Raw genomic sequence first — 12,134 nt, 5'->3', positions numbered from 1 at the left:
CAGAAACGAAGACCCAACACAGCCATAAATAAATAAAATTAAAAAAAAAAAAAAAAAAAACAGACCAAAACAAAAAAACGGATCGGCCAGAGTGGCATCTGTAGGGAATTCCAGGAAACCTGGAGCCACAATGGCTAGATTCCAATGGCCCTCCTGTCCTCTGAGACAGGCCTGGATACTCACACAAGCTGCAGGTACTTGAAGGTGGACAGCTGTCTCGGAACCAGCGTGAACTGATTCCCATCCAGGTAGCTACAGGAGAGAACACAGCAGTTAGTGCAGCCATCTCGGCCTTGGGCAGAGCCCGGTGCAGGGAGAACCTTCCCCTGCAGCCAGGGCCTTCTCACTCATTTCCTCTCCTACATGTAGACTACACAGTTGGTCCTGAATCGCTAATTGGAGGAGAAAACACGGACATTTCTTAGGCCATTTGGGAAGATACCACTGAAACACTTGGTAAAAGCCAATGAGACATGAAGCCTCCTGTGGCTTCCTTCCCGAGCCCCTGCCTCGTCCTCTCATCACCCTCCCTGTCGGTGGGCACCACAGGCTCAATCCTGGACCCCCTGGTCTTCCCTCTCTTCTCTCCAGCCTTCTTGGCCAAATAGGTAATTTATAATAGGCTAATACCCACCTGCCAGGTCCTCAGCAGCACCCAGGGTCCCCCTCTACCTGCTGGCAAGGTGCCTGAGGCTGGCCCCAGACCCAAACATGCCCAAACCTAAGCTCTGTGTTTTCACACCCACACAGGCTTCTCCTGACTGCATCAGCACTACACTCCATGTTCTTAACCATCCAGGCTCAGGACCCCGAAGGTGACTCTCCAACTCTCTCTGCAGTCAGTTCTGTTACCGACCCGGCTTCTCCCACCCACTGGTCTCTCATCATTCGCAAAGCTTGGGATTCGAAATGCTGTGACCTGCCCTCCCTCCCCCATGGCCACCAGCCATCCTTACTAAGCTGACGGGAGCACCGGGAGCTGCAGCCCCACTGAAGGCAACCTTCAGGATGCCTTGTCCACCCCCCAGAGGTCCACAGAGCACAAATCAGGGCTTTACTCCCCCGACCTGTCACCCTGCATCCTACAGAATGACTCCCGGCCCATCTCCTTCGATCCTCTCAGCCTCCCTTGTCAACAAACCCAGCAGCCCCATTTTACAGCTGAGGAAACTGAGGCTTAAAGTCTCTGAACTTCAGCATCCTCAGACAAGGGAGCCAGGCTGTCCTGCCTGTCTCATTACTCCCAGGGTTGCTAGGAGGCACCAAGGAGAGAACGGGACATACGACGTTTACAGAAAACTGGGCGGGGGATGCAGCAGGAGTCACAGGACAAGGACTGCAGTGGTTGGTGTGCTTGTGAAGAAATACCAGCTTTGCAGGTAATGAAAGAAATACAAATGAAAACCTCACGTGCTCCGCTCAGGGAAAATAAAAGCCCGGGGCTTCCCTGGTGGTGCAGTGGTTGAGAGTCCGCCTGCTGATGCAGGGGACACGGGTTTGTGCCCTGGTCTGGGAAGATCCCACATGCCGCGGAGCGGCTGGGCCCGTGAGCCATGGCTGCTGAGCCTGCGCGTCCGGAGCCTGTGCTCCGCAACAGGAGAGGCCACAACAGTGAGAGGCCCGCGTACTGCAAAAAAAAAAAAAAAAAAAAAAAAAAAAAAATCTCGGCTATGGAGGCTTGAAGGGACCAATCCCAGGGGCAGGAAGAGTCAGGGCCTGACCCAGGCCTTCCCTTTGGAGGGGTCCGTCAAAGAAGCCTGCTCTCCATCCCGCTGTCTGCCATACATGTTTATACCCACGTCCCCACATGGGCTCAGATACCAAATCCAAATCAACAAAGAGTTAGCACCACAACAGCCAGTGTTGACGGGGCATGGGAGGGGGAGGGGGAGCAAGAAGGCTCTTTCCACACACAGCGGGCGGGAGCGCAGAGGAGACAGCTTTTCTGGAAGGTCATCAAGAGTCCCAACAATGCACCACTCTCCGACTAGCAGTTTCGCTGAAGGGATGCTCACCTCAGTGCTATTTATGAGAGTAAACAAATTGGAAGCTTAAATACCAACAAAGGGGGATTTGTTATATAGATCACAGTAGATTCACGTGATGGAATATTATGTGGACAATAAAAACAACTTTTGTGAGCGTTCTCTTGAAGGGAATGCTCATGAGATGATGTGAAGTGGGAAAAGCAATGTAATTTCTTATTTTAAAGGCAGAGCTTAGTTTAAGGGGATGAAGCACTCGCCACAGGCGACCCCTGCTGTCAGGTGACTGCAGAGCAGGGGGCGGTCACAGAGAAGCTCAAACCTCCTTGGAACCAGTGTCTCCTGCAAAGCCCTAACTCCAAGCGCCTAGTCAGCTAACATCTGCTTTTGGTCGCCCTCTTCCTGCCACCAGGCAGGGGTTACTCACAGCTCTGTGGCATTCTTGGGGATGCCCTTGGGCAAGGCCTGCAGGTGCTTGTTGCTGCATCGGACCACGGTGTCCAGGCAGGCGCACTCCTGGGGGCACTGCGGGCGGGGCAGGCAGCCCCCCTCCTCCTGGCCTGGGGAGGAAGGCATGAAGCCACGTCAGCAAGGGGACAGGCCTCCTCAGGGCCTCCTGCAGCCAGGGCCCAGCTCCAGGGCACCTGCGGACAGTGGCCCCGCGCTGACACCCCCTTGTGCACCAGTAAGTCTCCTCTCAGCTGCACCCTTCCCCCACCAGGGGCAAAGCCCCTTGGACCTGTTTTGAGCTTAAAATAGGTCTTGGGTCCATCTCTTCCACCTCAGCTCTGAGGCGGACCCAGGCACTGCAGAGAAGGAGGATGGCAGCCACACCATTTCTTGAACACCTACTATGTGCCAGATACTGTATCGAACGTAATCTCCTTAATGTACGTAAAGGGAGCAGCCGTTACCCCTAGAATGTGAGCATCACGGGGACAGAGACCTGCACCTCCTTCTCTGTTCACTGAAGGAGCCCAGCACGGAGAGCAGGGCCTGGCACACAGCAGCCTCCAAATTAGGTCAGTTGAATGAAGGAACTTCTATCTTACTGACATCTGGAGCAGTTAAACAGCTTGCTTGGGTCAGAAGGCTGATCAGAGGTAATTCAGGGTCTGTACCCAGGTCTGGCTGGCACACAGTCTGAGCCCCTTCTGTCCCACCAGCTTTCACAGACTCAATAAATAGTACTGAGCGCCCTCTGTGTGCCCTCCTTCCTTCTGATTGGGCGTAGGAGGGGCGATAAGGACACCACTGTCGGAGTTGCTAGGAAGCAGGTGACAGGGACTGTCGGCTATGGAAGGCGTCTGTGTGGAGGTGCCACGTGATAAGGATGAACTCACTGAATCCTCACAACATCCCTCTGTGGATGTGCTACTCCCAGCCCATTTTAGAGAACAGGAAACTACGGACAGAGTGATTAGGTAACTTGCCCAACGTCCGCCAGCCTGGAAGAGGTCCCGCAGCCTGGAATCCAAGCCAGCTGCTTCCAGAACCTGCCCTCGTGACCACTACGTCCTACTGCCGCTCGGCACCAACACCTCTAACATATTCACATCCCTTCACTCCTAGGAAGTTAGTCTAAGGGGAAAAACTGAGTATACGTACAGAGAGTTATCTATCAGGATGTTCCTGGCAGCACGAGGCATAACAGCAGAAGTTTGGAAGCACGTAAATGCCATGCGATGCCTCCAGACAAGGGACTGTCATGTTGAGAAGGTACACAGGCAGTACTGCAAGACCCTACGTGTGTCACACATGTGCACACGAACACTCAGTAAAGATCCAGGGGGCCACACACGGAGTGCTGACAGGAGTCATCTGGGGTGGGGAAGTAGAAAGAGGGACTCACCAGTGATCTTTTTATTCTCCTTCTGGATTGTCCGTTATTTTTGGTTTTGTTTTTAAGGAAATAAAGATGCCTCACTTTGTAAGAAGAAAAATAAAAAGAAACTGTTTCTTGGAAAAAAATAATGCTTTCAGAAAACTACTTGATGGCATCAGAAAATGTCCAAAATACATAGTTCAGGTGTTTTTTTTTAAAAAAAGAAACTATGATATAAAATATATATGTGAGAAGTATGGAGTTTTGTTTTGTTTATTTTAAAAGTTAGAAGCCAAACTGCTCTTAGAGAATCCATTGATTTGGTTTAGAAAAATACCTTGTCATTCTTGGCGTGAAAGCTGAAGCTCCCCACCCAGCACCCCCCTCACTGGCTTGGATGGGCCAGCCTGAGAGCTGAACTGCCCCCTGGAAACAGACTGGAGAGAGGACAGGAGGGGCTGAAGAAGGGAGGACCAGGACTGGGCAAGACGCAAGCTTGTTCTGTCACCTTCGGTAAAAATCTGCTTCCCACAGCTGCCTGTGGGAATGATGCTCTGGGGGCCAGGGTGGAGAATGGCGGGACGCGCTAGATTCTGCATGGGTAAGGGAAGAAGGAAGTGGCCACAGGAGAGAGACGGAGGATTCAGGGGAAAGAGGACATTGGCACAAGCAGTGACCCACGTGTGGAGGAAGGGGTGCCCCCTTGACAGTGTCCTGTTGCACGTTACAGACAGGCTGAATCCACTGTCCGGAGCGCTTAGGAATAACCAGGAGGTAGGTCTCCGGGTTAAACGTACTTACATAAAGAAATTACACGAAAATGTTAACTATGATTTTCTCTGAGTGATGGGCTAATAGGTAACGTTTATTCCCGTCTTTTATCCATATTTCCCCATTTTTTAAACAACAAGCACATTATTGCTCTTATAATCACACGAAGACCCCACCAGGCAGAGGCAGGCACAGGACTGAGTAGGTCTCCCTGCTCCTGGCCCCTCCCCCTCCACAGAGCCTCCCCTCCCCAGGGGACCCCTCCTCTCTGGGGCATGACCTCTCCCCGTCCCCCTGCCACCCAGGGGGCCATGAGTTACCTTCCTCACACCTGAAGTCGGGGACAGCCACGTCCTGCAAGGGAATCTGCCGCAAGAAATCCGGGTTCTGGCATCGCGGGTTCCCCGTCACGATCTTCCTCTTGCGCAGCCAGTCGCCCAGCCAAGCCAGCTGGCAGTTGCAGTTGAAAGGGTTGGCCAGAAGGTTTCTGGAAGAGGCGGGTGGTATGACCGCGAAGACAACCACCAGACTCAGTTGTCCCAGCAAAGCCGGCTCCTGCTCGCCACCTGCTGGCCACACGGCCACCCAACCCTCCCGGACCACCAACCCGCCAAGAGGCAACATTCTAACGTGCAAGGACCCAAACACCCTGAGTCTTTTTTTTTTTTTTTTTTTTTTTTTTTTTTGCGGTATGTGGGCCTCTCACTGCTGTGGCCTCTCCCGTTGCGGAGCACAGGCTCCGGACGCGCAGGCTCAGCGGCCATGGCTCACGGGCCCAGCCGCTCCGCGGCATGTGGGATCTTCCCAGACCGGGGCACGAACCCACGTCCCCTGCATCAGCAGGCGGACTCTCAACCACTGCGCCACCAGGGAAGCCCCACCCTGAGTCTTTTAAAGTGACCACCGGAGAAGGCCGTGTCCCAAGGTGGTGGATGGGCAGGGCTCCGGGGTTCAGTTCGGATGGCTGGTGCCCAAGCCCCAGGCCCGCCTGCCCTCTAGAGGCGCACTTACAACGTGGAGAGGGCCTGGAGGGTGTCGAAGGCCCCAGGGGAGATGGTGGCGATCTGGTTGTCATAGAGCGAGAGGAGGCGGACGCTGCGCAGACCCGTGAAGCTGTCATTGTGGATGCAGCTGATGCGGTTGTTCCTCAGCATCCTGGGAGCAGGGAGAGGAGGGGAGAGTCCGTGCCGTGCCCTGCGGCCATCTGCCTGCCCTGTGCTTTGGCCGCCAGCGGCCAGTTCACAAGTTCTCCTCTCGGGGCACTGAGCCACAGAGAGGGGAGCCACAGCGCAGGATTCTACACACCTGGGACACCTGGGCTCCCCTCCAGGCCTTCCCTGCCTCTGAATTGACTGCCTCTCCATCCTGCCCACACGGCCCCCATGCCGATGACCATCACCCTCACCCCATGGATGCCCAGAGCCTCCCCAACCTCAGGCCACACTCCATATCAACACCTGAGACTTTCCTAAAACTTAAACCCGGCCATGTCGCTCTCCAGCCTAAAGCCCATAGCAGCCTCTAAACTGTCCACAGAATCATGTTTAAACTCTTTACCATGACATGTGAGCGCCTGCCCAACCCAGCCCCAGAGCAGCCCCTGCCCGCCTCCCCAGGGATGGACACACCCTCCACTCCTCTGTCCTTCAGGCCTTCTGCCCAGGCCTGCATCCCCACACCTTTCCCCGGCTGGATCTCCTTCTAGAATGACCTTCTTCCTCATTTATAGCTGCAAAAGTCTCTGTTCATCCTCAAACATCTGGCTCAATTCCTTTCCCCAAGCAAAAACAAAGACTAAGCCTGACACAGAATAGGCAATTCACAAAAGAAATTAAAATGAGTGAACTAGGTGAGGGAGATTAAAAGGTACAAACTTCCGTTACAGGATAAATGAGTCACAGCATGAGATGCACAGAAATAAATCAACAAATAGCTTATGAACATTCACTGAAAAATGTTCAAATCAAGAACATTTAAGTGATAGTGAATCTTTGCCTGCCAAATTACAAAATAATTAAAAATAAAATAATAATAGTAAAGCCCAGGGTTGGCAGGAGGGTGGGAGGATGGGCACTTTCATACACAGCTGGCAGGAAAACGACTTGGGACCTGCCCAAAGTGCACCTGGTGAGATGTGCCAAAATCCCTAAAAGGGCCCTTTGTGCTTTTACCCTGCAGGTCTACCTTTAGGGATTTATCTTTAAGGTAATAACCCCAGATGAGCACAGAATTTCATAACAAAGATATTAATCACAGCATTGCTTGTAATAAAATTAGAAACAGCCTAAATCTCTAATAATTATATAATATATAATCTTTCAAAATGATGTTGTAAAAGAAATCATAAGGATACGTAAAGACACTCACATTCTGTTTAAGGAAAAAACAGATTACTAAATAAAATGTATTCTAGGATTCCATTAAAATATATTTGTGTGTTTGCATGCATGTATGTGGGTGTACATGTGTGTGTGTGTGTGTGTGTGTGTAACTGGAAGGATAGTTGTCCATATCAACAATTAACTGTGGTCAGTGGAGGGGTTACAGGCATTCCTTTTCCTGTGCCCTCACCAGCCTTCACATGCTCCTGCAGGCTCTGTCCCAGCACCAGCCCTTCCTCTCTCCTCTGTCCACTCCAAGTCTTCCTCAGAAAGAACCCAAGTGACTGGTCGAATAGCCCACGGCACCCTCTTTCAAGGAATACTAGGCATGTATAGAAAAGAATGAGGCAGGGCCTCCCTGGTGGCGCAGTGGTTAAGAGTCCGCCTGCCGATGCAGGGGATACGGGTTCGTGCCCCGGTCTGGGAGGATCCCATATGCCGCGGAGCGGCTGGGCCCGTGAGCCATGGCCACTGGGTCTGCGCATCCGGAGCCTGTGCTCCGCAACGGGAGAGGCCACAACAGTGAGAGGCCCACATACCACAAAAAGAAAAAAAAAAAAGAAAAGAATGAGGCAGCCCTCTATGAAGAGCCTGCCACACTATCTTTACAAGTGAAAAAAAAGCAAGCTGCAAAACACAGTGCATAATAAATCCCCTGTGTAAAACAGACAAACAAAAATCCACAGGGAATGCCTCCATGCATTCATTTACCTTACACAAATGCCATGATACGTGCTCAGAAAATAAATCTATAGCCTTACTGCGGGCTGGGATTTAAATCCAGGCCGGTGGCTTCTAGAGGTGATATCCACAGTGTAGCCACTAGCCACATGTGGCTGTTTATACTTAAATTAATTAAAATGAAACGAAATTCAAAAGTCAGTGCCTCCGTAGCAATGGCCACATTTCAAGTGCTCCACAGCCGCATGCGGCTACCAGATTGGTCAGTGCGGATGTGGGATGTTTCTGTCCCTGTGGTGAGTCTGACAGGACAGCACTGTCTATCGGACGCTCTAAAGGTCCTACATGGTCATCTGAAGAGTTAGCGCTGCCTGGACAGTCAGAGGGGCTCCCTTCAGCGTTCACAGAGGGCTGGATGACCCCAGGATCCCACTCAGTCCTGACGTCTGGAGAGCTCTGCCTGGGCTCTGAGTCATGGGGTCTCAGAATCCCAGGGATGGTGGGAATCCCTCCTCCCCCGCCTACACCCACTTGAGTCACCTCTGCGAGGCCGCTGACACTGTAGCACCAGCCACTCCTGAACTGAAAACACGTGCTGTGCTCTTGCAGCCTGACCACGGGGCGATGAGAGGGGACCTCCGGAAGGGCCCACCTCCCCATCCCTTCACCCGCCATCGACCCCCCCCACCCTGGGGAACCAGAAGGCAGCCCTCGTCACAGTGACCAACAACTGATGACTTGGTGCGCTGCAGCCAGGGTCCTCAGCCGCGGCCCCCTCAACTCCTGCAAGCTGGGGCCAGGGAAGGAGACTCCCACCCTCGCTCTTCCCTTCCCTTTAACACAGACTGGCCCACACTCTGGCTTGGCTTCTGCCCACCCTGCTCCCCGGCCACACACTCACAGCGTCCTCAGGCCGTCCAGGCCCCGGAACATGCCGCTCCGGATGGACTCCAGCTGGTTGGCGGTCAGGTGCAGCTCGCTCACTGAGGCTGCGCCTTCAAAGGCCCCGTCTTCAATCTCCGACACCTTGTTGTTGCTCAGATTGCTGGGAGAGGATGATGGAGCTCAGGACGCTTTTCCTGCACCCAGCTCCCATGCACGGGAGCCCTGCTCCCGACAGGAGCTACCCCACACCCAGAATTTCCCCTTCCCATCCTGACCGGCGTCCTGACTGCACCTTCCCACCAACAGGTGACTCACATTTTCTTCAGATGGGTGAGTTTTTTAAACATCCCGGTGGCCTCCAGGATGGAAATCTCATTGTTGTTTAATCGTCTGTAAGAAGCAATGAAGGGAACTTATACATCCATAAATGACAGCCATTAAAGTATCTTCCAAACTGAGACTATCTGGGACTCAAACAAAGGGGATTCCCAGAAGAATTTCTCTGGTGAGATGAATTGATCCTATTTCAGAAAAGGCTGGACCAAGAGCTGGGGGGTGAATGGGGATATTTTTAACATGAAAAATGCCATGAAATTTACATACGTAAATGACAGGCCTGTGTAGGTATCTGTGCACATGCATATATATATGTGCACAAATTTATATTTTTAGAGAAAGAAGAAAAATAAAAGAATGGCTTAGGCTACAACTTTAGCTGATGGAATCAGGTCCCCACAAAGAAAGCAAAAGCATGATTGAGAGAAGCCGCCCTGGTTCAGGCTGGTGACCTGCCCTGTGGGCCAGAGACTGCCTCAGCAGGGCGTGTGGGACCAGGAGTGAGAAGCAGAGGGACCACTTCCTGCTGGAGCCAGCAGCTGGCATGCTCCCGGGGTGGGGTCTCCAGTGGTCCCCAAATAGAGCTGCGACAGAGGAAAACCCGGAGGAGGGCCAGGAGGGTCAGTGGGAGCTGGGGGCAGGAGAGGATGTGGAGTGGCTGGGGGCGCTCACAGCTCGGCCGTGGCCTGGGGGATGCGCGCAGGGATCTTGGTGAGCTTCAGGCCGGAGCACTCCACCATGCTGGCCTCGCAGCGGCACTTGTGGGGACAGACCACGTCGCTGTTGCATTCACTGTTCAGCTGGTAGTCCTCCGTGCCTGTGGTGAGAGGGCGGGGGCCAGGGCCGGAGGAGTTCCAAGCAGCCCTGCCGAGCCCAGAGTCTCCTGGGCCCCCCTGGCCTCCCACTGCCACTGTCCCACCCAGGCCGGCCTCGGTCCCCGCTCTTACCTGGAATGAAGTACTGCTCTTTGGCTGGGGAGAGAAGCAGAAACACTACCATGCTGGGATTGTCCAGGCCATGCAGGAACAGCCCAGGCCCCAGCCCTGCTGCCCAGCGGAAGCTGCCTCAGGAACCAGGCTCGGGTCACAAACCAAGGCCCCAGCACCCACCCACCCAGCCCGTGTGTGAAGGTCTTGCTACGAACACAGGTATTCCTTGCCCAGGCTGATGCAGGGGACAGCACCACACCCAAGTAAACCTCTTCCAGGGAGCACCAAAACCACGGGAATGTTCACATACAATGACACAGGTGAGGATGGACCAGGAGCCGGGCTCAGAAGCCGACCCACACTGTCCCCAGCCAGTTGCCGTTTCTGCGGCTCCAGAGCCTGGAGGAGGCAACCATCTCTCTGAGGAGGGTTCCCAGGCCTCCTGAGTGTCTTAAAAAGCTTGAAAGAGAACTGTCCTGGGAGGAGAGGGGCCTGGGTCCTTGCCTGTCCTCTCTGGGGTATCTTCAGCAATCTCTACCACCTTCCCAGGCCTCAGTAAAACAAGGGGTGGGAAACTGTAGATCCAAGTCTACACTGTGGGCCCGCACCCTCCAGCCTGGGTCCAGCGTGGTCCAGGGCACCCTTGTTGGGACCCTCCAGGAACATCACAGGGTCCCTGAGCAGACTGAAGGCGGGCGGGCGGGCGGGCAGCTACCTGAGCACCGGAACTTCTTGCTCTTGATCTGCCCGATGCGCTTGTTGGCAAGGCGCCGGGGGCTGGCGCAGCGGGCCCCGCTGGTCTCGACGGGGTTGGTGTGCAGGAAGTCCGCCAGCCACTTGAGGTTGCAATCGCAGATGAAAGGGTTCTGGGCCAGATGCCTGTCCAAAGGGGGCGGATGCGAGATCAGAGACAAGGCTGCACAGCTGTGCTCACCGCCACCTGGACGGGGCCTCACTGCTTGCTCGTGGCCAGAGCCCACCTGGCCCTGGGGAGAAATGCGCCACCTGGGGACAGCACCTGGGGATGCCCACCACCTGTGGAGAAGCCTTACCAGAGCCTGGCAGTGGGGCTGGAACTCCACAGCCTGGAGCTTCCAGCTGTCCCTTCAAGCCTCACTCTGTTCGGTCTCCTTCTACTCACCTGTCCCTCCCTCTGCCCTGTGACAAACAGGGGTGGAGGCAGGAGCAACCTAGAGCCCGGCCAGGGCACCCCTGTCCTTCCAAGGGTGAGGTGATGGAACGGACCTTAGAGCCCAAGACCTCAGCATCCAGCGGCCTTTGGACCCCGCTGGTGCCATGAGTCCTGGACTGTCCCCTCCCTGTGGCTTTGGGCGGCAGCAGCCTCCTTCCCACAGCCTCTGTCAAGAAGGGGCTGGGGCCAGGGTGGCAAGGCTGGGCCTGCAGCTGGGGTAGGAGGTCTCAAAGTGCCTGCTGCGGCCCCTCAGCTTTCCATGGAATCTCCGTTCCTACCCCAGGCCATAAGGGCTGCCCCCTCTTGACCATTTTACAGGCCGTCTCTTGACACAGGGAGACTCAGAAAGCATTACTGAGTAGCTGCTTATTGGGGAACCACTCATATCTTCTTGCAGGCTCCCTGTGTTACCCTCAGGATAAATGTGGGGCGGGGGCAGCTGACAGGTGATACTAGCTGAGGGAACCCGGGTCACTGTCAGTGACCACAGGGGTGTCTTTCCCATTGGCCCTGACTGCCCTGCAGGCTCAGACCAGCCACATCTGAACCACCTAGCAGCCAGCTTGCCCACCTGTGTCTGAGCCAATGCGGCACTGTGTGCCCTGCTTTCTACACCGAGACAGCCAGGGAAAAGAATCCAGCCCCTGTCCTGGCTACTGTTCCCAAGAGCCAATGCTTCTGCATGGGGCCAGCTCAGAGGACTCGCCATGCCATGGCTACTCTTCCTCCATCTAATGCCATTAATTCAAGTCATCTACATATTGGCCTCAGCCCAGGCTCCTGCTAGGGCCACACAGCTCTCTCCAAGCAGAGGCACGAGCCCTTGCCCAGAGTCTGCACTCAGCTCAGCTCAGACCTTGGCCACTCTCTCTCCATCCATCCCCTCCTGGGCTCTGCCCTCTGGCCACTGGTCAGTATGCTTGGTGACAGCTTTCCCTGCCCAGCTGTCCTTGCCACTCCCCTTTGCAGTGCCTGCCCCACTTTCCTGCCTGAGTCCTGGCTCCTCTCAGCTCCACCAGGTGGGCCAGGCCCCTCCCACCCCTTCTGCATCCTGTTGGATGGTTTGTTTCCCCGATTTAAACTGCCAATTTGCACAGCGAAGATGTGTGTGCTGACTCTCCAGGGCAGAGTTCGTAGCTAATCTAAAGT

At 54.5% G+C, this 12,134-nt stretch overlaps 1 protein-coding gene across 1 annotated transcript in view; it reads right to left on the bottom strand.

The window, feature by feature from the left end:
- SLIT1 (slit guidance ligand 1) overlaps positions 1–12,134 on the bottom strand; it is a 173,466-nt gene that overhangs the window by 30,104 nt on the left and 131,228 nt on the right. Inside the window, exons 14-22 of the mRNA XM_060101471.1 lie at positions 10,509–10,672; positions 9,812–9,835; positions 9,537–9,681; positions 8,844–8,918; positions 8,545–8,688; positions 5,593–5,736; positions 4,902–5,068; positions 2,413–2,545; positions 184–252 (exon numbers count right to left, since the gene is read on the bottom strand). Coding sequence (XP_059957454.1) covers positions 184–252; positions 2,413–2,545; positions 4,902–5,068; positions 5,593–5,736; positions 8,545–8,688; positions 8,844–8,918; positions 9,537–9,681; positions 9,812–9,835; positions 10,509–10,672 — 1,065 coding nt within the window. The remainder of the gene's footprint in view (positions 1–183; positions 253–2,412; positions 2,546–4,901; positions 5,069–5,592; positions 5,737–8,544; positions 8,689–8,843; positions 8,919–9,536; positions 9,682–9,811; positions 9,836–10,508; positions 10,673–12,134) is intronic.

Source organism: Mesoplodon densirostris, chromosome 1 (assembly GCF_025265405.1).
Source record: "Mesoplodon densirostris isolate mMesDen1 chromosome 1, mMesDen1 primary haplotype, whole genome shotgun sequence".
In the NCBI taxonomy this organism is placed as follows: Eukaryota; Metazoa; Chordata; class Mammalia; order Artiodactyla; family Ziphiidae; genus Mesoplodon; species Mesoplodon densirostris.
The sequence above is the reverse complement of the archived record's forward strand: the minus strand, read 5'-3'. Positions and strand labels throughout refer to the sequence as shown.